Source organism: Trachurus trachurus, assembly GCF_905171665.1.
Source record: "Trachurus trachurus genome assembly, chromosome: 5".
NCBI lineage: Eukaryota > Metazoa > Chordata > Actinopteri > Carangiformes > Carangidae > Trachurus > Trachurus trachurus.
In genome coordinates, this window is record NC_139896.1 from 29,886,255 (window position 1) to 29,913,314 (window position 27,060).

Here is a 27,060-nt window from a genome sequence, read left to right on the forward strand (position 1 = left end):
TCCTGCTTGGCTACACATCTGATTGAGGTGCACCGGAGTCGGGGCATCAACCCCCGGCTACTGCACCCCCCACCTCCCTCGACCCACTGCCTAAGATGAAGGGACAGCCGCACTGCAGCTCCCTCCCTCGGACCCAGCAGAGAAGGGAGGGTGAGGGGGGTGCAGCCGAGTCACCCCAAGACTCCGGCTTCAGAGTGTAAGCAACCATGAATAAAAATGGACTTTGCAGGGGAAGTAGGGCTCATAATTATTCGTTTTAAATCAGTTAAAGCCTTTTCTCAAATATCCCCCAGGAGGCGCGGGGTTAAAAATCCATTTGTGGCAAGTGTACCATGACAGCGAGCTCGTCTCCCTGGAGACAGAGAATATGACAGTAGGGAATGTGCGTGTGTATCTCTCGGGTGAAGCTATGCATATGTGTGTGTGTGTGTGTGTGTACGTGTACGTGTGTGTATGACGTGTGAGTGTGTGTGTGTGCATCAGTATGCATGCATGTTTGTGGGGCATTTCAGTGTTTGCAAATTTGAGAGTCAGTGGAGCGCAGTGGCTCCCAAACACACAGAGACAAACATAAAGCAGAATAATACCATTTCTCCTGTTTTTTTAGATTTCAAAGCAGATTTGTCGTGTTTCAAAGGTCAGATACAAAAGAAAATAACTGTCCAACTCCTGTGAAACTAAACGCACAAAAAGCTCTTAGATAATACTGAAGCCCATGGAAATAACAACCCCTGCTCTGAGCAAAGGTGCATATGCACTTGTGTATATCATTGTTTTCCCACATTGTCTCTGTGATGCTGATCACATTGTCATTAAAGGATTACAAGTAAAACAACTAAACTGGGGGGTATTGGTAAACAGATGGGAAGGGGCAGATGAGGGGAAGATTATTAACCAGTTTGCCTGAAAAGGAAAAAAGAGGGAAAAACAAACAAAATAGTAGAGGTCTTGGAGAGAGAGAGAGAGAGAGAGAGAGAGAGAGAGAGAGAGAGAGAGAGAGAGAGAGAGAGAGAGAGAGAGAGAGAGAGAGAGAGAGAGAGAGAGCGGGGGAGAGGGAGAAGAACGGGTGTCCTACTTTACCGTCACACCGTCTTGCCATACATGCTCCTTCTGAAGCTGCTCCGCCTCCCTGGCCAGTTTCTACAAGGAAAAGACAAAAGCAGTGAGAGTGAGTGTCAGGAGTCAGTGGGACATTTGTGTGCGAGACAGAGACAGACAGGCGGATGAGGACAGTGAACTTGTTCCCTACAACAGCCAGAAAGCTCTGAATTAACAGGCTAATTCAGAGGATTAGGGAGCAACACACTCAACAATGTGGCCCTTCAGAAAACTATGTGAGCATATAATACTACTAAGCTCATAAAGCTGTAGAAGCAGACTGTTTCTCAAAACTGATGGATGTATGTGCTTTATCTATTCGTAAGAAATAACTTTATTCATCAGTAAAGCGGTATACAAGAACTTTTATTATCGTGATTACAATATCAAGCAAATAACATTTATTTATCTAAAAAAATCTCTTTTCCACACATTAAAATAGTTCCAGGTGTCTTAAAGACATGTCTGTGACATGCTGTGGTCAAAATACCCCAAGGATCAAACATCACAGCTCTTTTCATCCTCTCAAAACAGCCCTGTTCAGAATTGTTGGCTTCAGTGCCTGTCCCTTTAAATGCAAATTAAGCACTACTTGCCCCGCCCCTTCTACTGGTATGGGGGGTTATGCAAATTCGAAAAGCTAGTTACGTCACTGGAAGACAACTGAGGGAACAGCTCATAAAACCACATGGATTTCAACCTAGGGAGCCTGAAAAGTTTTTTTGTCAATTCTCGACAAGTCAAGAAAGAGCCTTCATAAAGTGTTATTACCATAACATGCCCCCTTTAAAATGAAACAAACAAAGACCGTGCACCAAAAGTTTACCATTTACCACCAAAAGTGTTGTGTTAGAGTGTATTTGTTTGAGTGACAGCTGGGCCAGCAGAGGTATGAGACACAATGTAAACAAACCTGGGCTGGTAATAGAACAAGACAGACATCATTATTATCTGTGGTACTGAAGTCCAAACCCACCCCCACTGATCTTGACGTACAGACTAGTTTTACTTTTGAAGCTGTGCGCACTTTCTCCCTGGCGGAGGTTTGTCTCGTCAACGAGCCAGCAACATATTTGTTCACCCTTGAAGATAAGAAGTAAATATTAGCTGGAACGATATAATGTTTACTGGTGTTAAAATTCATTGTCTGAGCTGCTGCTGTCAAGAGAAGAGTGATGATGACTGCAGCTTTATGAAAACAAAGCAGGAACTAACATCCAACGAAAACTGATCCTATACTTGAATTAACTACCACGACCCACTGAGAAAAACGTGCTTTAATCGTTTGACACCATTTACCATGATGTAGTTGAGGCTTATCTCTGAAGGAGCTTACTGTATGTAGGCTTCTCATACAGGAAGCCATCCAAGTGGCAAATATGGTGAAGCCTTAAAGGGCCCCTCCCTCCCTCCTACGCCTCAGTATCTACGTTTCCCCAGGCCTCTAGGGGGCGATCATGTTCCTGTCCCAGAATAGTGTGATTGGCCGTACAGTCCCCAGGCTCTAAACGACTGCTTCTACTTAGACCCCTGCTTCAGTAAGAGCTCGTTCATTTTGCGAAGGCCCCCAAACTCCCCGACCGCAGAGGGCTTTTTTATCTACCAAAAACACACAAGACATAAACTTCCATTCTGGAAAAAGCTGTCCTATATCTATTGGAAGCCCCGCCCACCCCATCTCAGAGGACCCTCCCACTCACAGCCACAGAGTCGCAGCGCTGCTCCACCTACTCTCAACGCACACCAGGGAGATAATATTAGTTCACACATCGTATGGGGACGTTCGTCAAGCATAACAGCTTAAAGTATGCACATAATGTGATATCACTAACCTCATTTGTGTTATATAATAGAAGAAAATCTGGATCAGTTTGAATCCTGTGTGTCTTGCTGCATTCCGCATTGTGCTTTTAATCACCTGAACAAGCCTTAAATAACAATGATAAGATTTCAGTCATTTCCTAATGAGACAATAGGAAAATGAAACAATGAAATGCAGATCTAATTAGCCCATTGAAATGATTACCAAAGCGGCCCCATTAGAACAGACAGTGATTGCGAGGCTCTTCGTCAGAGAGGGTCAGCGCAGCTAAAGGGCAGCGCCACGGTGGTAATCTCTTGGTGAAACCATCCACTCTGAATATTTTTTAATTAGGGATAAACACAGAACATCTGAACAATAATCTCACGGCACTGCCTCATCGGAGATTAGCCTGGAAATTAAACCCATATGATGTGATGTTACTCTATTTCACTGCGACAGTTTTTCTTTTCTTTTTTTTCCTTCTTCCTATATCAAAATGCACTATATTATTGAGGACACAGAAAATAGGTTCAGTTGCAGAAGAGTTTCTTTTCCCCTCCCTCAAGTCCCTGTCAGGATCTGTGATCTAGCTAACCTGTCATCCTCTTGGCCCGGTCTTTTTCTCAGGATTAAATCTGTCACTAAGAATCTCTACTTTGTCCATTTAGAAAATCCATTTCTCTCCCCCTTGAGTAGCCTACGTGCTTTCTTTTATTCACTTCTGTCTCTCCAGCTGTCTCTCCCTCTGTATTCTTCCTCCCTCTGCCCCCAGTAGGCCACCATTTCTCTGGGACCCTATCTCTTCCCGAGCAGCTTAATGCAGTCCCTGTGCTCCAAAACAGCCATGTGTCTTCATGCGTCTTCCCTTCCTCTGTGTTGGCCCAGATGGATGGGCGACACAAACAGCCAATGAATCAGAGTGAGAGATGTGGGAAGGAGGGGGCAGGGATATATCATCTATGCTGGTGGCTGGAGCCCAAGCAGCTTAGAGTACTGGATGAGCATAGTGAGATCAGCACAGTACAGCACAGATAAGCTCGCTACAGGCCCACACAACACAGCAAATAACACTACGGCACGCAGGCACAAAGACACCGGCGGAGTCGACAACATGAGCGCGGGGCCTCTAATGTTGTTGCCTTTGTAACCTTGACACAAAATGCATCACATGTTGGGCCATTTGTCACTGAGCCTTCAGGCAAGGTCAAGAACCATAAACACAACTCTGTAATGGATAGTGGCATTTGAGGTGCCTCCGCCAGGACCGCGAGCCTTAAATAACAAAACACAATGGAGTCTGTCATGTATGCAAACACTGTATGTAACAGTGCAGGTGACAGATTAATTGTACGAGCAGCCGCCAGATGATGTCTCCATTGTCGAAGAACCCCGCTGCTGTAAAAAAAAAAAGCTGTGATCCCACACTGTGAACTCACAGAGCAGGAAGGCAGCAGTAAATAAATAAATAAATAAATAAATAAGGAACAGCTCAGCATGACGTGATTAGGATCTTTAAAGGAGACATATGATGTCCCCTTTCCACAAATTAAAATAGTTCCCAGGTGTCTTAAAGACATATCTGTGACATGCTTTGGTCAAAATACCCCAAGGATCAAACATCACAGCTCTTGAGCCCTGTTCAGAACGGCTGGTTTCAGTGTCTGTCACTTTAAATGCAAATGAACCACTGCTTGCCCCACCCCTCTTCTACTGGTCCCAGGTAGGGGTGGGATTATGCAAATTTGAAAACTAGTTACATCACTGGAAGACAACTGAGGGAACAGCTCATAAAACCACATGGATTTCAAAACATTTTTTTTGTCAATTCTCACATTTTGGAGGCCGGAAGGCAAGACAAACACCCAAATAAAGAACCTTCAATAAGTGATATTTCCATAATATGTCGCCTTTAATATTCATAACGTTCAGTTTGCTCGGTTCCAGAGGGGAGCAGTTTAATCACTCAAAGTCGTGTTATTTCTAGGGGAATGGCAGCATGCCGGTGACGGACGGCGTCATGCTGTGGCGAGCGCCGACTTGACACCTGTGTGTGTGTGTGTGTGGCTGCAGCAGCCGGTTAGGCCCCTTCCACCGAGCATTAACTCAAAGGGCACTCGATGCATCACGTCGGCGTCTGCGCGATCTGGAGGGACACTCTAAAACAGCCCCGAAAAAAAAAGTGTGTGTTTGAGCAAGAGGGGCACTTGAGAAAACACGACACGGTCTGTACGTGTGATTGCAGCCTTGAATCGAGGTACTTAACATGTTCCAAATGACCCCCCTCAGCTCGGTTCCTGGGAACGCTCAAGTCACCTTGGGGACCGAAAGACTGTGAAATGACTCTGCTGAGGTCACTTAACCTTCTCGGAGCGACTAATACAGCGAGGGAAGACCCTGAGTAAATTTTCCAATGATTGGCTGCTGTGAACGGTGACAATCAGAAACGGTAAAGCCACTAAGCTCTTAGGAAAAAAAAAAAGACGTCTAAATATAGAACAGTTTTCTTAAGGGTCCTTCCCACATTGTTGAATTAAATATCCAGATGTAACAGACAGACAGAGAGGATCTGTGCTGTATCTAGTGAGGCACACAGGGACACCGAGACTCATCATGAACACCTTGTTTACCTAGAGACGGGGTGAAGGACGTGATCCCTCTGTGGGCGGCGCTGCCTCCTTTGTGCACCGTGACACATGAGCTCACGATCCTCACAGAGAACACAAGGAGCTTTCAAATTTGAGCAAGAGCTGCCGCGTGTCACGGCTGCTGATAAATTCATATTACATCAAAATGTCACGGCCTTGAAAGCAGCTCTGTGTGCAGAGGTGCAGTGTCATGCCATGCAGCAGTTGATCCATTAGGCGGCAGCAGACTGAGAGAGTCCAGCAGCAGCAGCAGCAGCAGCAGCAGCAGCAGCAGCAGCAGCAGCAGCAGCAGCAGCAGCAGCAGCGGCGGCGGTGGTGGCGGCGGCGGCAGCCAGTGGAGCCTGTCAGAGTGAGAGCAGTCTGCTTTAAGCTCTTCATTCTGTCTTCTCCACTCGGCCGGGATTAAGGCCAATCATAGAAATCACTGAGTCAGAACCGTCCCACAATAACAGATGGAGGGACTTTCCACTCCAGAATTTTAAAACATCACAGACAAACTCACTTTCACTCCGCCTCACACTCTCACACTGTGCCGTTCCCCCACCACCGCCGCCGCTGCCGCCACCTTTCATTCTCGCGCCATCCTTTTATCTCCCCTCCTCGCTCGGCTGTTTTATCCAGCCATCGTATGCTGTACTCCATTTCTCTCCATCTGTCTCAGTTTACTGCCCTCAAACGTACTTCCCTCTTCTTCTGACGCCGTATTAATTCCAACAACACAGTCACAACCCAACTTCAAAACAGTCAAATTGACTTCACAGGGTGCGGAGCTCGTCGGTAACGTGGGGTGAAATGGGAAGAAGCTTGAGAATTTATGACTTTTTTTTTTTTTATGGCGTGCATTATTACACATTTCCTCTCATTGGAGTGGCTGAAATGACAAAAACATCCAATTTCAAAAAGTACTGGAAGGAGGACGGAGATAATAGGAATAGACTTTTCTCTTCTGAGTGGTCAAACAATGCAAAAGTCCATAATGAGGAGAAATAATGACCCTTAATTCCAGGTCCCTTGCTGGTTTGTTGTTGGCAGCTGGGTATTGTAGTCCTTATTAGCTAACTCTGACAGAGGATCTGCATGGATGGGTGGGAGACCCTGTCTTTGTTCTGTGATCCAAAGCACCCTGTGGCAGGCCCATTTGCAGAGGCTGTGTGTAGTGCTATTGTAGCATGTGCTGAGATAATCCCTGCCTTTGTCCCCCCCCCACCCACCCCTCTCCCTCTATAATCTCCCCCCTTCACAACGGAAATGTTAACACTTTCTTCTGCATTTCCCCACTCATCGCGACACGTTTCCCGACTCCACTCCGCTGTTTCCACGGAGACCCGATCTGGAAGACGCGAGCTGTCACCTACCCACAGCGGTGGCGGCATCTCACCAGCTTTTCAAAATCAAACAGCAGCTTTTCTACACTCACATCGCAGGCCCACAGAAATGCCATATTTCCACAATAGATTGCCAGCATTGTGCTGTGTGTAGTTGAATGAGACAAAAAAAGGCAGCTGTCTTTACTTTGGAACAATACAGGAGCTCTCTGCCTCCCTCACAATGCTTCTTCAGAGCTACACTGAAAATAATCGACCTTGATCACAAGCTTGTGTGCTAATCAGTCTACTTCTCCGTTTATAATATGGATTTAATCAAAATACGATAACATTAGAGGCAATGTTACAGGAGCAAATGGGCTGATCTAATATATTACTGACTGCTGACGTATCTCCATAAAAACAATATTAATTCCTTTCTAATTGGGCCTCTTTTTTTGTTTCATTGGAGATACTCCATTCAAAATAATATGCATTTCACTCATTAAATTACAGATCCTTTGAAGCTTAATGGCCGACCCATCTTACCAAAGAACAAGGCTAAATAAAGACCATTGTACTGAACATTATCATTTACTGGGGCAATTACTACTACTGTAGAAATTCAATTAAAGCTCCTGTGGGATAAATGCTACAAACAGATCTATTCTACAGTTTACTTACAGATGCACATGAAGGCACAAAAAAAAAAAAAAAAAAAATAGCCGGCACAAACTTATAGGATGTAAAGGTCAAACAAGGTCATGGCAGGAACATCAATAACCACCCAGATGAGCAGCCATGACTGCTCACAGGTAGCCAAGTGTCCTACCCGCAGGGGGCCAGCAGGGGGCTCAGGGTGAGCACGCAGGCAGCAGAGCAGTGTATCGATGGAGCCAGGATTAGCTCGGTGACATGTGAGTGTCTGGCTGGTTGGGCTCACTGTCTATTATTTGACAGATAGTCACAGGCATGCCCAAACCGCTGCCCGGCCTTTCCTGCTGTTTCCTGCTGGCATCAAGCAGACAACAGGGACAGAGCGAGCGAGGGAGGGAGGGAGGGAAGGAGCCTACAGGCGCCATTTACAAAAAAAAAAAGAAAAAGGAAAGATTCAGACATCTTGTTTATTCAGGCATTGGCCTCGCAGGTGAGTGAGAGGGAGAAAATTGCATACCCGTTGTCTGGAACCAGCGATAGCTAAAAATAAATAAGAGAAATACACAAAAAAAAATACAAGAAAAAAAGAAAAAGAAAAACACACACAGTGACATTCCACCAGAGAGGAGCAGAGCGCACGACTGCTCTTTTAGTCTGTACATCTGTTAACAGGTGTGCACGACTGCCTGCATGACCTGCTCGTTTCTTCCTCCTTCTCAGCAGGTTGGGGGGAGGAGGGGGGGGGAGCAGAGCGAGGGGAGGCGAGGTGAGGCGGGGTGAGGCATCAAGATGCAGGGCAAACGTCTCCTTGATCAGAGGTGAGAGCGATACATATACACGCCGCTCGCAGAAATACAAACTCAGGAGAACATGACGGAGCGCCGATGTGGGCTCCCCCCACCGCTCTGCGTTTCACCAATCTGCTCTTTGTCACATCTTTTTAAGGGGGAAAAACACACGTTGCAAAATGTGTATATGTATATGTTTGTGAGCGGGGCCGGTAGGTGGAGGAGAAAAAGAAGAAAACAGATAGGAGAAGAAGCAGAATTGTTTTAAAACACAAAGCCATACCAATTTTTATCTCAGTCCATCACCTCGCCTCATCACAACGCTGTCTGCAGTTCAAGGGCAAACTGTTTATTATTTTTTTGTCTGTCTGTTTTTTGCCCTTTACTTCAATCATCCTCCCTCTTACTTTAGATTGCTGATAGAATAATGAGGGGAGTTACACACTCAGGGCTTATATAAGAGAGGTGATTATTCAACTAAAAAGGTCATGATGTGTTTCCAAAAGATATTTCATGATGTCTTGCAGATTTACCACGCTCCCTGCCCCCCCCCTCCCTCAGACTTTTTCCTGCTGCACACAGAAAGTGTGCACGGTGTCTGACAAAAGCCTTGTCGAAGCAGAGGAGAGTCCGGTGACAGCAGCTGGTGTTTGACAAAGTGTATCATTGACAGTGTGTGGCCGGGCATTTGTTCAGGATTTACACACGTGCGCACGAGTACACACCTTCAATCATATTCATCCATATACACACACACGCCACGCCACGCCGCGCCACACCACAGCACACACACATTATCCATCTAGTATTCCAGCAGACATAAGAGAGGGAAAACATGAAGACACGGCCGTCTCTCAAAGCAATTACAGCAGATTGAAACCAAATTAAATTTGAAGCCTAGAGCAACACCGGCGACTGAACGCCTATGACAGATATGACAGGGGAGGACGGGGGAGTGCCGTGGCACCAAAGGGTGGAAGTGGGGAGGAGGGGGGGTGATGGAGAGAACGGCAGGTGTGGGTCACAGAGGAAGAAAGAGAGATACTTGGATAGAAGAGCAGGCGCGAGCAGAAGTAGGGCGGAGAGCCGGTCGGAGTGGACGCTTCTCAGATCCACACAGATGGTTTTGAATATTTCAGCCCATTAGCTACGTATAAACTATGTAGCCTATTCCAGGGGTCCTCAAGGTTTTTCAGGCCCCCAAACTGATGGAGAGACAAAGCAGGGACCCCCAACGATAAATATTGTTTAAAATTGTGTTAAACTGGGCCTAGTGCCATGTACAAACATACCTACTCAAATAATACACAGGTGCATATAGTAAACATATACTGTACAGGTACAGTGAGTAGGGGGCCGTGCCGCTGCCATTTATAAATATACTGTCTTAACTGATACCAATGCTAATATCAACAATGTCTGTCAAATGCATTATAATCATACATACAAGCTATTCAAACTGACATTTTCATTATAAACATAAATGTGTAAACAAAATAATTGTGTGTGAAAAAATTGTCTAATAAACCACAAATTTTGTGACCCCACCACAGCACCTCCACGGACCGCCTAGGGGTCACGGACCCCCTGTTGAAGACCTCTGGTGTATTCCATAGTGCATATTACTACAGTACCAACTGATTTCAATAATGTACCATGTTACATTTCACTTCTTTTCAGTTGGAGAGACTTGACTGAGATAAGGCACAACTGTATATTTATTTTCACCCTCATCATACTGCTCTGACATTTTCAATTCACACACCTCTTTTTTCTTTCTGTATGTTTGCTTTTTGTGTGGTTGGGTTTACAGTGACACGACATCCTGTAGTTGCTGAATACCATGCTCTAACAGCCATGATAACGACAACAACAACAGTAATATGAGCAATTAACCTACAGTGTCTATTTAATATTATTTTCATACTGTCATGAAATTGGTGGAAATGGATTCTGAAAAACAGGAAATCGGTCTGAAATCATACTGTACACTCAAATAGAGAGGAGTAATGTAAAACAAATGTGATTTGCAGTTAATGGACCAAAAGATCAGCACATAATGTAGTACGTATACTATAGTCTGGCTAATGCATAAGGTAAACACAATGATTATCTATCCAATTATGGCTCAATGGATACAGTACATCTTGAAAATGATAATGAGTCAAAGAGGAAACCACACACAATAAAGCAAAAACATCCGATAAAGGCAGAATTTTTAGCAGCCGTCACGCTGGAAGATGACACCAAGCGACTAGAAATATACCATAATCTGTAGACCGTTTAGCAATCACAACCGCGCTCGTTATAGGCATACAGATTAGCTCGGTTTCCAGTTCTCCACCAGATATCATTTCTCCATTTTCATTATTCTAGTCCAAGAAATGACAGGATTAGTTGTGGCGGCTTTTAAACATCTGATGTTATCTCCCTCTCCTGGGTGAACAATTAATCCCTCTCACTTCCCTTCTTCTCATCAGCCGCTCTCTCCCCATCCAGCCTTCATCTCTGCTACACTCCTCCGTCCCCACCCCACCCAGCCCTCCTTCCCTCCATACCGTCTCTTTCTCCCTCTCTCTCTCTCCCAGAAGAGATCTTTTCAACGAGAGCAAAACGGAGCTAAGTGCCCCGGCATTTAAATACCTACAGTGTAGCTACCATGCAGCTATATAAAACCTCACAAAGACGGTTTGTGTAACCACAAGTGACTGCTCTCACAATATGTGCACACTTGACAATTCAACGCTGCACACACTATAAGCAGCCGCTGCTATACTGCCTCACCGTCTGATGACTGTACATCAACATGTATAATAGTCAGATTACTGTATATGTTGTTCACTAAATGTATGACGCTCAGTCATCCAAACTTGTCTCAGCTCATTAGGTATTCATGTTTACAGACGGAAGCATCTACATAAAGTCACCGCATGTTTACATTGATTCTACGAGTCTCTGAACTCCACCGGAGGGATGGAAACCGCTCTTCCATAGAGATATGACTTCATGTGGTGTTTGGATGATGATGGTGGAGAAGGGTGCCATCCAAAAATTTCCCCTAGGTGTTGACTGTATACAGTATGATTGGATGGATATGATTTACATAATTTCCACAGTTGTCAAACCACTGGGTGAGCCCTGGTGCCTTATGGATGGTGGCACTGTCACTTTGAGACCACTCTGATCGCCATATATAGGATAAAGGTGATCACACTGAACAACTTTACAGATTTGCCAGCCATAGGCATAGGCAAACTAAGCACCTGCTTAGGGCCCCATGACCACTAGGGGCCCCATAGAGCAATTAACTTTTTAAAGCTATGGTGCTTAACTTCTGTTGACCCTACTTTGTAAATTTCTAAGATTTACAAAAACCCCTCAATTGTTGTTTTTACACTTTAAATTGTTGTTGTACTGTACATTGCTGTTGCAGTTTTTTAAGACCAAAAATTATATATATATTGAAAAAACGCTGATTACTGTATGTGTTACTTATAATAGGCCTAGATGACATTCAGTATCCCACTTGAAATCAACTCCAGGCTGCACTTTTAGCTGAATGTGGTACCATTTCATATGAAAAACCAGAGATGGGTAAAAACATGCCAGGCAAGGATGATGATTCACCATGACAGGTTAGAAAAAATAAATGAAATAAGTTTATAGTAGGTGTGTAAATGATCAATAATTAGTATTAGTAGTAATAGAGGGCCCATAAATTAAATTTTGCTTAGGGCCCCGTGCAGGCTTGAGCCGGCCCTGTTTGCAGTGACCATTCCCTCCTAGTTGACAAAATACCTCCCCAACACAAGAGCTGCTCATACATACAGTACCACACTGATGCACCAGCACCATGGAGCTCATATTCCTGACACTGCTTCCACCATGACATCACTTCATTCACCGCTGCTACAATGAACGCTCCCTCAAAGCCACTTAGATCTGTTCCTTGTCATCTTTATTCAAAACTAAGAATCATCTGGGCCTGCTCAGCATCCTTATCCCTGCCACAGAGCATGGCTGACTGTTAACTGCTTAATTGTACCCTGCATTCAGGTTTTTTTTCTTTACATTGTCATTAGTACATCTGCAGTTTTTCCTGAATATTAAATATCTATTAGATGAATCTATAATTTCAGTGTGAAGAAATGTGATACGGTAATCTCTCACTATTTTATAGTCAACGTGCCTTTCCAGATTGTTTCCATTGTGTGGAGAGTAACTAGCTCGCTACCAGGTCTCATATGTTAATGCAAACAACAGTGTAAATGTTTGATCAGTGTGCTGCGTCTCGTCCTCAAAAGGTCCACTCTCCTCCGTCAACCACAGGCCACTCTCTGCATGCTAAGAATTCACCGCTGCTGTGGCCTGGTGATAACACAGTGTAGGATACTGAATACAGACCGACGTATTAAAAAAAAAAAAACAGCCAATAGAATAATAAGAGGACAGTTGTGAAAAAAAAAGTACAAAAGGTGTAATGACTTACTCTATGCTCAATCCTTCTTTTTCATTTGAAAATCTCCTGATGCTGATTCGTTCCCTCCCCGTCCTGTCTAAGAAAAATAATCCCGGAGCTTTCTTTTCATCTCTGTCAGATACGTAGAGAGAATGTGTCTGTATTTTCTGTGGAGCTCACAGACTAGAGTGGCTGTCTTCATGTCGTTTTATATTTCATTTGAGGAATATCATGAGTTCAAAGCATGATCCAAGTACCACATGCATGTAGTTAAACCAGCCTGTATATTCTGGAGCTGTGCTGTATATTTAGAAGTAGAACATACTGAGCATGAAAAGACCTTTTATCCAGAGTCAAATGAGTAAATACATGTAAACATCCACACGTTGGTCCTGTGTGTGTGTTTTACCTACCTTGTATATAAGGTTGGCACCGTAACAAATGCCATGCTGTCTATATCATATTTAGTGAACACACATGCAGAGAGTGCACGCAGCCTGCTGTAAGTCCTGTCATCACACCGTCAGGCTGCTCGCTGCAGGAACTCACCACAACACACAGCCCAGCTGAGTCAGAGCTGTATTGTTGACTTGCTCGCAAACTAACAAGATAAACGTGTAAATAAGACATTTTGGAGCCGTCGGAAAGCTGATTTGTCACTTCGCACACAACAAGGGTAACATTTTTGAATATGTACTGTAATTGAACCCAATAAAGACAAAATGAAAACAAATTATTGAAAATACCACAGCGCCGCAGCAGTGACTATTAAGTATTAACTTCCACCAGCCGCCCATAATAAAAAGGAAGCATCCAGTTAGGCTGGGTGCGTAACATGTACTGTAGCCAGTGTATCCCTGATTTGGATCAGTCTGGGACCCTTTGGTTACATGTCATCCCAGCCTCTGTTCACAATGTTGGCTGGTAAACATGGAAATTCAGTAAATTGATATTTATGCTAAAGGGAGAAATAAGTAACTGTACAGGAAGTAAGGGATGATGCCCAATGAGGTGCCCAATTATCAGGAATTAATGGACGACGTGAACCGTCCGATGCGAAGCAGAGTTTTTCACAAGCCACAGCTGAGCAGACTACTTAATATCTCTCGTCCGCAGGCGAGAGAAAGGAAACCCGCTGTGGACTCAGTGAAGAGCCACAGCGACTCTGCTGCAGCCTCATAGTTGATCAGTGGAGGGAAGTGAGATGACGGCTTAACGTTACATGATACTAAGTATTATTTCAGAAGGCCACTTGTGTGTTACAGACTCTGCTGGTCAGGGGACGATGCGCTGAAGAAAACTTGTTGTGCTCTGAATCTCTGTTGCCATGATTATCAATTAACAAGCTGAGCCAGCGGAATAATTTACAAGTGTCTATAATGGTCGCCATGCAGCCAATCAGAATTGAGTATTTACCCAGGCCATAGTATAACTGGCTTTAAACATCGTAAGATTAATATATTCTTTTCTTTTTTTTTAGTATATTTTTGGGGCTTTTTGCCTTTAAAGGTTGAGTCTGGAGTTTTTTGTCCAAAAATAAACATTAGACTTATACAAATGAAATCTATCTTCAACTGAGTTTTTTTTGGTTATAAAAAGTCTCATATTAATGTGGATGAATCTACGTTACCCACACTTGTTAATGGGTCCATTTTCGATAAATATATTGTTTTGTCTTTATAAAGATTTAGTTTCCTACTTTCGGTTTCATGATCGGAACTACGACGGTATCTGATCGTCTTCAAACCTCCGACTTTCATTCTTGATGAATTGGCAAATGTTTTTGCTTTTGTCCGTCTTGCGCCGGTCCAAGAATTTCACCATGTGCGCGCAGAGGCTCATGGGAAATGTAGTGTGAAAACACTTAGCTTTCCAAAACTCCTTGTTGTCCCTTTAATCATCACATATGGGCTTCTAGTCCTGTGTGCTAGTGGCTGTGTCTGCAGTGCCCCCTCCCCCTGCATGTATTTTGAGACTCTACCTTTAATTGACAGGATAGTTCAGAGAGACAAGAAATGGGGAGACAGAGGGACACCAGATTTTGGGATTCGAACCGGGGCCGGCTGAGCTTTACGGCGCCCCAATTATTAATATATTCTCTTTATTCCCTTCTGAAATCGGCCTGTAGAAACATAGTGTAAGTACTGTATGACTGCTTGGTTAAACACGTATCAGACACACCATGTGCTGCTTGACATGAGAAGATTGAATTAAAAATGATATTCTTGGCTGATAAATCAAAGCAGGGTCAGACTGAACTGACAGGACCTTGCCAGATAATTTCTTCATTCAGCATACATTAAAACACTCACAGAATAAAGAGACCTTTCAGACGCTCTGAAGAAACTAAATTTGGACATAGAAGTGTAGATAGGAAATAGAATAGCACCGGCAGTAGCTGTGATATGTCACGTCATGTGAAATTAGACCAAGAATTGGCCCGATTTATGCTGACCATGAGAATATAGGCTCAACTACTAAAACAAGTGCTGAGGATAAATGAATGAGACGACAAGAGGTAGAGCCCAGGGCGTACATGAACGTTACCCAATCTAATCAGCCTAACAGGGTGATAAGACACATTCAAGACGTCTCAAACTTGAATTATCAGTTTTAAACACATGCACGCACAGGGTGAGTGCACACACACGCGCGCACGTGCGGCACCCAGCCAGCGCAAAGCTGCACAAAGGCTATCGACGTGGATCTATTTTTAAAGAACACAGTCGCTCTGTGTTGTTGAAGGGCAGGGAATGAAAATACCTCATTTAAATCGCTGGAGAAAGAACAAACTCATTTTCAAGAAAGCTTCAGACACACAGCAGCCAGCTGCTATATTCAATGCCATTATAGACTAACATTGGTCAAAGATTACTCTGTGTAGCCCATTCTGTCTGTATGTATGAAGTCAATTTACTAGATGGCATTTTCAGTTTCTCATTACTTGAGCGGAATACACTGTACGACTTTAACCTCACCTACGTGGTGGTAAACAAATCTGCTGTTAAGGAAACATTGCACCGCAAGAAAAGGAGCCAAGGTAAAAAAAATAAAAAGTAGTGTGGAAAATGTGTAAATTACAGACAAATATGAGAAAGCAGAAGAGAGAGATAAAAGGAGGGAAATTGTAAGATGAAGAAAGCTAAAGTATGCGGGAGAGAGCCAGAAGGAGAGCGCTAGGCAGCAGCGAAGCAGTATAACCTTGACAGAGAGCATCTTCTGACAAGCATCTGCCTCCTGTAATAATTTAGAAATAATCTCCATCCACAAAGGCCCAGCAGTCTGGCAGAGTAAATGCTCTGTGCCTGATCGATCACTCCGATTCAGCCAGCTGCCGCTCTCTGTGTGCGCAGGCCCGACATCGATCTCAGGCCTTCTCTCTCCCTCTCTCTCCGCCGCGCCGGGGAGGATGATAAAGTGAAGAAGAAGATGAAAAGGTGAGAGAGAATGGAGACGGGGTAGTGATGTCAAACTGAGAAAAACAAAAAAGGGAAGCAGACAACGGATTCAAAACCAGATTTCACAAATAATAGTCAAAGAAAACCGAGTGAAAGCTGAAAACTGTCACCAAAGATTTTACTAAATAAAAAAAAAAGCATGGATGCATCTCCGAAAACACTTCAAATTCAAATCCAGACTATTATGCTGTTCTCCCATGATGCTTTGCAGTGTGACAAATGCCGTCCACAGCGGACGGTCCTTTTGTCGAGAGCTTTTGGAGTTACAGTAGGTGGCCACCCAGTTTCAGACAGGAGGAATACACACTCGCACACACAGGCACATCCCCTCACCACATCCAATTACGACTCAGCATTGTGACAGCATTAACTGCCACTGTGCATTTGGCCCCTGGCAATTAATTGACTTTTAAATAGTCTGCCATTAGCACCAATTTAAATGAATAGATGTACTCCTCCGCCTTCACTTAGCATACTTTGCCGCGGCTGTCTTTAAGAAGCAGCACCACGGTGGCGTCTGAAATGGCAGCGCTCAGGGCCAGGTTTCAAAACACAGCGGGCACAAAATGAACCAGGCTTTTAAAATGTGTCATTATCAAGAACTGTATTATAGTATCAGTGTTAGATCAGACCTTTACACTCAAACACCTTTGTACGATGAGCATGAGGGATAGCCTGAACTTTCAGGTTTGGTCTGACAGTGACAGCAAGGACTTCACTCATGAAGGACATATAGTTAAAGAGGACATATTATGGAAATATCACTTTTTGAAGGCTCTTTAACATATATTTGGGTGTTTGTCTTGCCTTCCAGCCCCCAAAATGCGAAAATTGACAAAAAGAAAATCTGTAATGTGCAGACTCCCTAGGTTGAAATCCATGTGGTTTTACGAGCTGTTCCCTCAGTTGTCTGACAATGATGTAATTAGCTTTCAAATTTTTCAACACCACCCCTACCTGGTAGCAGTAGAAGGGGCGGGGCAAGCAGTGGTTCATTTGCATTTAAAGGGACAGACACTGAAACCAGCCGTTCTGAAAAGGGCTGATTTGAGAGGATGAAAAGAGCTGTGATGTTTGATCCTTGGGGTATTTTGACCAAAGCATGTCACAGACATGTCTTTAAGACACCTGGAAACTATTTTAATTTGTGGAAAAGGGGCATAGTCTCCTTTAAGTTTATATAAGGCCTCACTTCTACCACAATATGAAGCATTATGAACTTCTGTCTTTTGACTGAGAACAGAGAGAGAGAATAAGGAACACACTGTCTAGGTTACATTTAGGTATTCTTGTGCTCGCAGCATTCAAACTTTCCAGTGAGTTCTTCATAGGCTTTCTTTGCCCTGTGTTTCGTGCCTCAGGTTACAAAGACACTTTTGTTTTGTTTTCCTTCCCACTGATTGGTGGATGTTATACCTGCTGCCTCAGAGGAGCAAGAAGGAAAGAATCAAGGATGGAGAAACATTATTTGTCTTCTGCGCTTTTTGAGTAAAAACATCTGAAAAAACATCTTAAGCTTTGCCAATATTCTCCTAAAAAATGCTCAAATTGAATATGTAGAGCTGTAATACTTCATAGTGTTTAAAACTAGTCTAGTACACTACATTGAATGGATTTATGTTTTAGAATACTTTTAACATTTTCTATTAATTTGGAAACAACCAATAACACACAGACACACAGACACACACACACACACACACACACACACACACACACACACACACACACACACACACACACACACACACACACACACACACACACACACACACACGTGAAACCACACCTCATAACCCTCGAGTGTAATGTATGGGTGTCAGTATTATAAACCATACAGTATGGGATGAGGGGGGGTCAAATGGTAAAGGCTTATTGTGATAAGCTGAACCTGAGCTTGTAATCAATGATAGGGATTAATGTGTATCAAAGAGAAGAAAAAGAGCCAGGTTGCTTTTATCTGAGGTCGCTAAGATTACAAGAGAAAAAGGACACACACACACACACACACGGAAAAAAGAGAGAGACACGAGGAGTGGGAGAGAGGCGGTGAAACAGGGAAGACAGTAGAGTGGGGGGGAGAGACGGGGGAAGGGACGGTGGGAGATAATTATTATCATAGAGGTGGTTTTCCAAGGTCAATATTTGAGATTCTCCTCAACTGTCTCTCTGAAGCATAACAGCCCCCCACCCCTCCCCCCTCCCCCTTCAGCACCTCATCGCTCCACAGCCGCCTCCAGGCAAGCTCCTATCTCCCCCCTTCCTTCTTCTTGCCCATTCCTACGCCTCTCTCCTGTCACTCATCCAGCAGAGGGAAAACAGCGTCCCGTTCCTCTGGTCACTGCTTCGGAGGAGCCGCGGCCGGAGTCGACAGCCGCTCTACACTTTTTCAAACGCGCAGGACGAATTAAAACTAAAAGGGCGATAAACAAACAAACAAACAAACAAACCGGCCTTTCTCTCTCTGTGTGGTTTGGGGAGCCACCTGTCAGTCAGTGGAGAAACAAGGTAACTGGGCATCAAACCACATCTCCCCCCCATCCCCTACTTCATTGGTCTGTAAGGAAAAACACCTGCCAATCATGAAAAGTGTTAGGTCATTATGTTATGACAGGCTATAACAGGCTGACAGAGTTATGACAGGCTGTCAGAGCTCAAGACAGTGGGGCAGAAATCACGGGTGAGGAGGAGAAAGAGAAGGAGGTGGAGAGGGAAGAGGAGGAGGAGGAGGAAGAGGGGCAAAGAAGAAGAAGAAGAGGTTGTTTAAAATTTTGCATTGATGAGAAAATATTTCAAGTCAACTTCAAGTTAGGCTTCTTTACAATGATGATGTCATCATTTCTTTAGAGGACGAGATCATAAATTGCTCAAATAAACAGTAAACTGAAATAATAATAACACTTTCTGATCAACTGAAAAAGACCAAACATTTTCTAGTTCCAGCTTCTTGTGGCACTTTTTTGCATTTCTCTCTTCCATCAGCCAGCTACAAACTCTCTTTAGGATTTGGACAAAACAAGTCTCAATCAACAGAATCATTCAGAATAGAAAAATCCTAAATCCTAAAAAGTAGGTATAATAAATAAGCTGATCAAACACACACACACACTAACTCAGAGCATGTGAATAATAACATGCCAGTGTTTGCCGCCACCAATGAACACCAATAAAAGCCCCCATTTTATTTTTGTGCAGACCCTCAATGGTTGCCCCACGCCACAACCGATATAAGACAAGGCAACAAGCTGAGACAGACTCTGAACGGCTTCCATTTAAAAGACAAACACAACAGAAGAGAAGTGACAGCGCAGCGCAAATGAATGCAAACTTGGAAGAAATGGAACGGAGAGAATAATTCAATCTGCAGCCTGCACCTCCTCCAGTCAGCCAAGGAGAAGTGAGCCGAGGGGAGGGCGAGAGGAGGCAGGCAGAGGGCTGAGGCGTGCGACGCCTTTCTCCCTGGGCAGGGCTTGGGTGGCAGGCGCCCAGATAAGCTGCGGCCGAGCGGAGATTAACTGCTTGCTCTGATGGAAGAGCAAAATAAAAAGGCAAGCCGACCTCTGATTCCCTGGGCCTCCCTGCGTGAGTGTCCTGACTCTGTGGGGACGGGTGGCGAGGATTGTGTACATTAACCATGATGAGAATTTTTAAGCAGACTCAACGCTGGCCCGGGCAGAAAGAAAGCCGCTCCGCTCCTCCTGTGAGCAATAGGAGCCGAGCGACCTCTCGTATCTTTTCAAACTCAAACATCATCATCATCCTCCTTTTTTTTTTTTTTTTGTCTTTCACATAAAGTCAAACTTTTCATTTCCTGCAGTCTTACTCCAGCAGAATCGTACAATAGCACAAGTGAGGGCACCTGCAGCGCCGGCAAACGGCTCCTCTGAATATGGCTTCTAATTGTGCTGCTGAAGCACGGGCGCTACAATAAGACGCAGCTATTCATGGAGAAAGTGAGAACCGCGGTGGTCGAGTGAAGTTGATCTCATGGATCATTCTCATGTGGCTGAGCTCAAGTGCTAAAGCTGTGTTAGCTCTGTGAAGAGGAGATCTTTCTTTTCACTCCAGGACTGGTTTTTTTTCCAACCAGCTCCAGTTTTCCCCCCAAAAAAGTCACATGATCTGAAGTAAACCAACATGAGTTACTCAAGTTAATTGTTAATTTCCTTTTTGGTGTGTGATAGATTTGATACTACACTTCATTTTACTTCCAATCATTTAAAGGGATAGTTCAACATTTTGGCAAATTGGCCCATTGCCATAATCGCTATAGTTTTAGGAGTAGGTTGGCTACTTTTAATTGTCGGTGCAAGCTATTTTTAGATCGGCGGAGCAGAGCCGTGAGCTGCTCAGAGCTACGCTATGGAGGCTTCGAGGGAAATGCAGAGACTGCTTGCCGAAAAACTGCCCTCGACAGGAACGCGCATCAGCGGTTTTGCATGAATTTACCTCAAAAACAACTCCATCTCGTAACGTTCCGTTATTGTCTATTATTACTGAGAGGTGATCAAACAAATAAACTTTGTTCTTTAGGATAAAAAATGGTTTTACAAAAAGTTGCCTTTTGCAAATCAGATCAATTAAAATCTCCAATTAAAACCGTCATTGTGTTTACATGTAGTTGACTACAGTATATGTCTATAGATAAATAGATGGATTACAATTTGGTTTGATTATTGAGAATACCCATGGAAATATATGTTATATGTAAACATATGTTAGGATGTTGACTGACTGACCTACAGTAACAGCTGTAGTTGTCAGGTTGTATGTGTTTGGCCCTGACCTGAATTTTCTCTGTAACCTGGTTTCTTCTGTGTTTGGTATTTATTGGTATATATGTGTAAATAAGAGCTGCAGTCATAGTGTAGACTGCTCTGTTGTGGAGTTAATAATATTGAATGAAAGCCTTGAACCTCAGTTCAATAAAAATGATTTTTCTGTCTGTTTTCTCCGCAATAGAGATTTCAGAGCCCTGAAACATAAAGTACCGTAGTCTTTAGGAGACATTTGTTAGATTTACATATATTTAGTGCCACTGCACGCACGTGTGCGTGTGTATTTGTGGTTATGTAAGAGCACCATACTGTGAAAACAGCCACTGTTCTTCCGATCAATGGTCTGTCAGGAACTAACAGCTCCTTTTCAGGGCACAAGCCCATTATTTGCCTTGTCCATTCCACAGGGAATAAAGGAAGGGAGTCGCTCAAGCAGAATCTCACTCTCCATCACACTGGAATTAAAGCACGGTTTCCCAGAGTCAGAGGCAGGCAGTGGATATCAGGCCAGCCTTCAGAGATAGGGATTATTTACCTCACCACTATTTGGCCCGCAAGCAACACCCAGCCTATCAACTCATGATTTAGTCTTATTGACAAACAGCATTAATATGTCTATTACTGAATCGCAATTTTATGCAACACTGGAGTGTTTAGAGCTTAAATTATAAAGGAAAAGAATGTCTCTCCATCTTTGTGGTCTGTATCCACAAAAGTTTGGACATCGCCTTTCTCTCATGGGAACCATTTTGCTATGTGGCCTCTCAGCTGATGAAGCTGATAGGAGGGAGCTGGGGGATAATCGGCAGGATGAAAAGGAGGTAGTGGAGGTGGAGAGATCTGATAGAGGGAGGGCTGGGGGATTGCAGATGGGCTGGATTTTGACCTGTTTGGAAAACAGCAACCACAGAGACACAATAAATAATAATAAAAAAATAAATTGCCTTTCTACAAAATGTCTCACTAGGAAATGTAAATGACCACACGGTGCCATTTTGTCTTGGAAAGTACAATTTTCTGTTCGAATAGGGCACTATTTTACACAGCGCTTATTTCATTTTTTTTTTTTTTTTGCACCAAACAGAAGTATAACATGTATTTTCTTTTTGATTGCTGAGGCGTTTTTCAAAAGCCTCTTTCATAAAAGTGATCTTTCAGTTGTGCCCTCTAGGAAAGAAAACAACGAACAGACAAGAGTGCTGCCTTGCAATTGGAAAAAAAAAAGGGAAAAAAATGTCTTCGTTTTAGCACAACGATTCCTGATTCAAGTGTCTCTGTCTCTCCTTTTCTTCCCCCTCTCTGCAGATACAAAATCGCACATGGGAGACTAGAAATATATGTTTTATGCGGCTCAGAGAGACGGCGGCATAAAAGCACAAAGCAGTCATTTCTATTCATTTGTCTCTTGCTGACGGGGAAATGAAGGAGTGAAGCAGATGCTATTGCTACGTGAACAAGTTGCTTAAACACAGAGGGCTTTTTTTTTTTTCTTCCACCAATTCAGGAAGTTGGATAATTAGATGCTGAATCAAACCCACATCCACATCCACACACACCCCACTTCCTGCCTGGAATCCATATTGTCACTCAAATGTGAGGTGGGAACACGGCACAAAAAAGAAAATACAAATCTTCTGCAGTACACTGACATTTGTTTAGGAACGGGGAAAAAAAGGGGAAAGCAGAACATTCAAATGGAGCTGAAAATGGTACACTCAGAGCTAAAATAAATGTGTGCATTGAAGATGTGAAGAAAAGTGCTGGAGGCAGAGTACTGGCATGAAGCAGATCAGGTTCTGACATTTTGTCTAATGTGAAACGCTGCCAAGAAGCAGTGGGTGGGATGTTGTGACCTTTATCAGTGGGAGAGATAGAATGACCCAATACTATAGATAGAAGAAATCTGGAGATACAACAATCTGCTTTTACAACACAATGCTGCGACCTATCCCTGCGTGTGTGCGTGACCTCCCATCCCGTGTGTGCGTGCGTGCGCAAAGGGGCCGCCGACCTTCTGACGCATCTTTTGGTCGGCGGCGGCGGCGCGGTGACGCTATCGCAGGTGTGTACGGGTGACTTCCTCTCTGAAGGTTAAACAGGAGATGCTTCAGCAAATTCTCTCAAGGCTTAGAAGAAGTTCGCCAGCCTTACGTTGAGCGAGGTGAGTGTGTCCATTCATATGTATGTGTGTGAGTGTGTGTGTGAGCGTGTGAAGTGTAATAGCTTTGCTGCAGGTTGTAACAGATGGTTGCTAATGGAAGTTCATAGATCTGAATGACAGGGGCCAGGGGATTTGGGAGGAGATTGTGGGAGGGGATATGTGTGTGTGTGTGTGTGTGTGTGTGTGTGTGTGTGTGTGTGTGTGTGTGTGTGTGTGTGTGTGTGTGTGTGTGTGTGTGTGTGTATAATCATCCACATGTTGGAGTGTGTCTACCTCTGTGTGTACATATGCACAATTAGTGTGTCTATTCCTGAGAAAGTGGACCGACTAGCGCTTCTGGTCCTTTGGGTAAAGGAAGATAAATGAAGTTTGGAGCCATGTTAGTAGTTTGGCTGGAGGGATCAAGTCAAAAAGTCAAGAAGTCAAGAATATCTTTATTATCCCTCCAGGGGCAAATCTTGTGCAGCCGCAATTTGGAAACATTCAACATAAAAACATACTATATAAGAAGTAGGGATGGGTACCTTTCACATTTGAACCAATACGGTACCGATACTTGGTACCAGTATACAACAGTACCTGTTTTTGTGTGTATGTTTGGTAATTAAAGTTATTTTGTCTAGAAAGTAAGTCAAAACTTCTGAAATTGGAATATTTATTTCTCAACATCACAACTCCTCGGCCTTTAAGAGTATTTTATGTTTTAGAGATGGGAAATGTTTTCAATAGTCATTCAATGAAATAAAATATTGAATAGTTTATGAGACTATCATTAAAAAACCAATAATGGCAATATGAAAGAGAATTTCACAATCAATTTCACAATCAATTTCATATCAGTGTTAACCACACATTCATTTATTCGTAGGGGCCCGCCACAAAAGAATTACGTCCGCCACAAATAGATTTTTCTTTTTTCTTTTTTTTTCTTGTTAACGCAATCTCGTTCTGTTCATTCATCTCCACATAGCGCTGCTCCGTATTGCATTCTCTCACACACACACACACAGAGAGAAGTGCGCATGCATGACAGCAGTGCGCGGTAAAAGTGAAACTTATACAGTCCGATCGCTTTTGGATCGATTTTGGAAGACTGTGTTTTCCTATATTTCAGTTGTATGAGCATTCAGACTAAGTTTCACAATATAAAGGTCAGATAATAAAAAGTCTTCAGGCAATGTTTGTTCATCAATGATCATGAGAATCTCCAACATTTAGCATTGACGCCTGTTTTCAGACAAACTTATACTTGACTGAGAGATATTCAAACACCCTTGAAAACAAAAGTTTGAAGAAAGAGTCCATACAAATGGTGTAATCATCAGAAACCTGGAGTGTCTCTGAACTACACTGACAAAAATTCAATTTATCCTTTTGCCAGTTGTAAAGTTTCCTCTTCTATTTTTACCCAAGTAGAGCTCGGCCTACTTCCTCTGTTCTACCCTGATGGGACCTGAGAGTTATAACTGCCTCTCCAAAGGCCTACAGGAAATGGAAAACCAAATTACTTTGTTAGAGGCTCCTCTTTAATTTAGTTTTTTCACTTTCTTGCAGTGGTGGTGGTGGTGGAGGGAGGGCCGGGGTTGTAATATGTAGCTATGTCTCCTACAACAGCACATACAAAATGTTTCACGCATGTTAAAGTTCTGACTGGTTGTTGGGTTCATTAGCTATTCAAACCATCTGACCTCTCCACAGCACTGCTCAGACACACTCATTATACAGCCCTTGTAATTCATTAAGCTCCTAAATGAACACAAGCCACACTGAAGGGTGCTCACGATTTGCTGAGTGGCTCGCCGTGCCTCGGGGATGTTCATAGTGAGCAAGTGGAGCAAGTTTTAATGCTCCGAGGAGGCCAAGGTTGGACGTTAACCACTGATGACGGGCTGCAAGAGGACAATAAACTGCGAGGGTGCAAAGACAAAAAAAAAATGCATTGAACATTAAGTGTTTAGTGTGAAGTAAGATAAGCAAACATAATAGTAAAAAAAACGCAAATGTGCCTTCGGTAAAATAAATATGGTGGAGGACCACTTGAGAAGTGATGGTAATAGCGATCAGAACACACACGCTTTCATACGCTGTCGTAAAAATTCACTTAAATGTCGCCCCGGAATGAGGTGTGAGGGGAAGGAGCCAGGCTGCAGGGAAATCTCATTCCCTCTCAAAGTGGAAGACAACTCCTTCATTTGTCATCACTTCACGCCAACAGGAGGGACATAATCACTTGCTGCCGGTGGTGTAATTCATTGCGGGTGCACCAGCTGCTGTCGTACCGCTGCTGCTGGGAATGACAAAAAACTTAGAATTTGAGTGTTTGGGGTGATTTAGAAAGTGGGGTGACGTTTTTTAAGAAAAAAATCTCTCTCTCAAAAGGACACGTGGAGGTATTTATCAATATACTGCACTGCGGCCGATACACGACACGCACCACAGCGGTGACTAAGTGATTCCAGCAAGTCATCAGCAGCTGGACTGGGATCAGTAACCAGGCCCAAGACAAAGCAGAGCTTCACTAATCCTCCTGCTCTAGTACACTCCGCTACAGCGACACTACCACTGGGGGCCAATCCGCAACTGAGTCACAGCTCTCACTGCTCACAACTGCTTCACAGCGGTGCGATAGCAGGAGCCTGGGTTTTTTTTAAGGGCTGGTGGCCCTTTAACAGACTGAGGGCTAAATTTAGCTGTTATAAATTGGTTATTTGTGCCGGATGCCTGTTCAATTAAAGCCAGTCACTGAGGCGTCTGAGATCTCGCTGGGATGACGACTCAAGTCATCAAACACAAACTCCGAGGAGGTGGTTACACTCCCAGTGTTACTACACTAACAATAATTAAACTGTTGATTTCTTTGCCGCTGTTGCTTTTTTGGCCCGACAATGAGCAAATAAGAGTATGAAGTATGACTTATCATTAAAATGAACAAGTGCACAGTTAGCGCCTTTTCATTATTCATCAAACTGCTCAATGATCAAAGCTCCGTTTCTCTGACAGTTTTGTTGAAACGCGGCTCTTTATCCTCATAAATGCGCAGTGGGGCAAGGGGAGGGTGTGCAGCCTCACCTCCCTGTTTGTCATGATAGATATTTGGGAACCAGCACGTCACCGACCCAGTGTTGGTTCTATCTCTGCCTCGCCTCTTCAAAGCTCCACTTCCCCAGAGGAAACAGAGAGCGACGTTTCTCCACATAAAGCAGCCGATCCTCCAGTGTTGAAGAGGGTTAGACATTCTCTGACAGTAATTCTGTGTCGACTGGAGTGTTTTTTTTCGACCATGTGCAAGTTCATGACCGACAACCTGCTGCTACCATCTAACAGTCTGATAAACGCTCAGCGCCTGGTTTAACTCCCTCTGTTTCTTTAGTACAGTACACTACAGGTTAGCTTAGTGTGAACAGGTCGCACAGTTCACAAGTGAGTGCCTCCAAATGTTCACACCTGTGCCGACACGTGCACGCCCCCGCGCTCCTTTTCATCGTGCGCGTCGGCCATACGTGTCACGCACCAGAGTCGGTGTCTCAGTCAATTATTAATGGGTGTAACTTGATGACAGATGACTGGGAGCCCTCCGTCCCTCCCCGTCCCTGACCCGGCCGTGTCGTCTTGGTTTCCATGGTCAGAGGGAGACGGGGGCCTGACGCGGTCTGATTGATTAATTCTGTCAAGCACACTTTCGCTGTCCCTGCACAGTGTCCGGTCCGAGCTCTCCTGCAATCTCTCACAATCACCGTCAGCGTGACCGCGAAATCACACAACATCTCCGTCATTTCTGAGAGAGTCCAACCCTCTGACAGTCCGCCAGTCTTCTACAGCTCTCCTCCCGTTAGCCTCCAGTCATATGCTGATTTGTCATTTGCACATTGTAGTGTTTTATTTCAATATGTTAACATGAAACGGGTTTT

At 43.9% G+C, this 27,060-nt stretch overlaps 1 protein-coding gene across 1 annotated transcript in view; it reads right to left on the bottom strand.

The window, feature by feature from the left end:
* cacna2d2a (calcium channel, voltage-dependent, alpha 2/delta subunit 2a) overlaps positions 1-27,060 on the bottom strand; it is a gene marked incomplete at its 5' end in the record, with an annotated part of 167,084 nt that overhangs the window by 78,518 nt on the left and 61,506 nt on the right. The window contains one exon of the mRNA XM_083971151.1: positions 1,081-1,140. Coding sequence (XP_083827277.1) covers positions 1,081-1,140 — 60 coding nt within the window. The remainder of the gene's footprint in view (positions 1-1,080; positions 1,141-27,060) is intronic.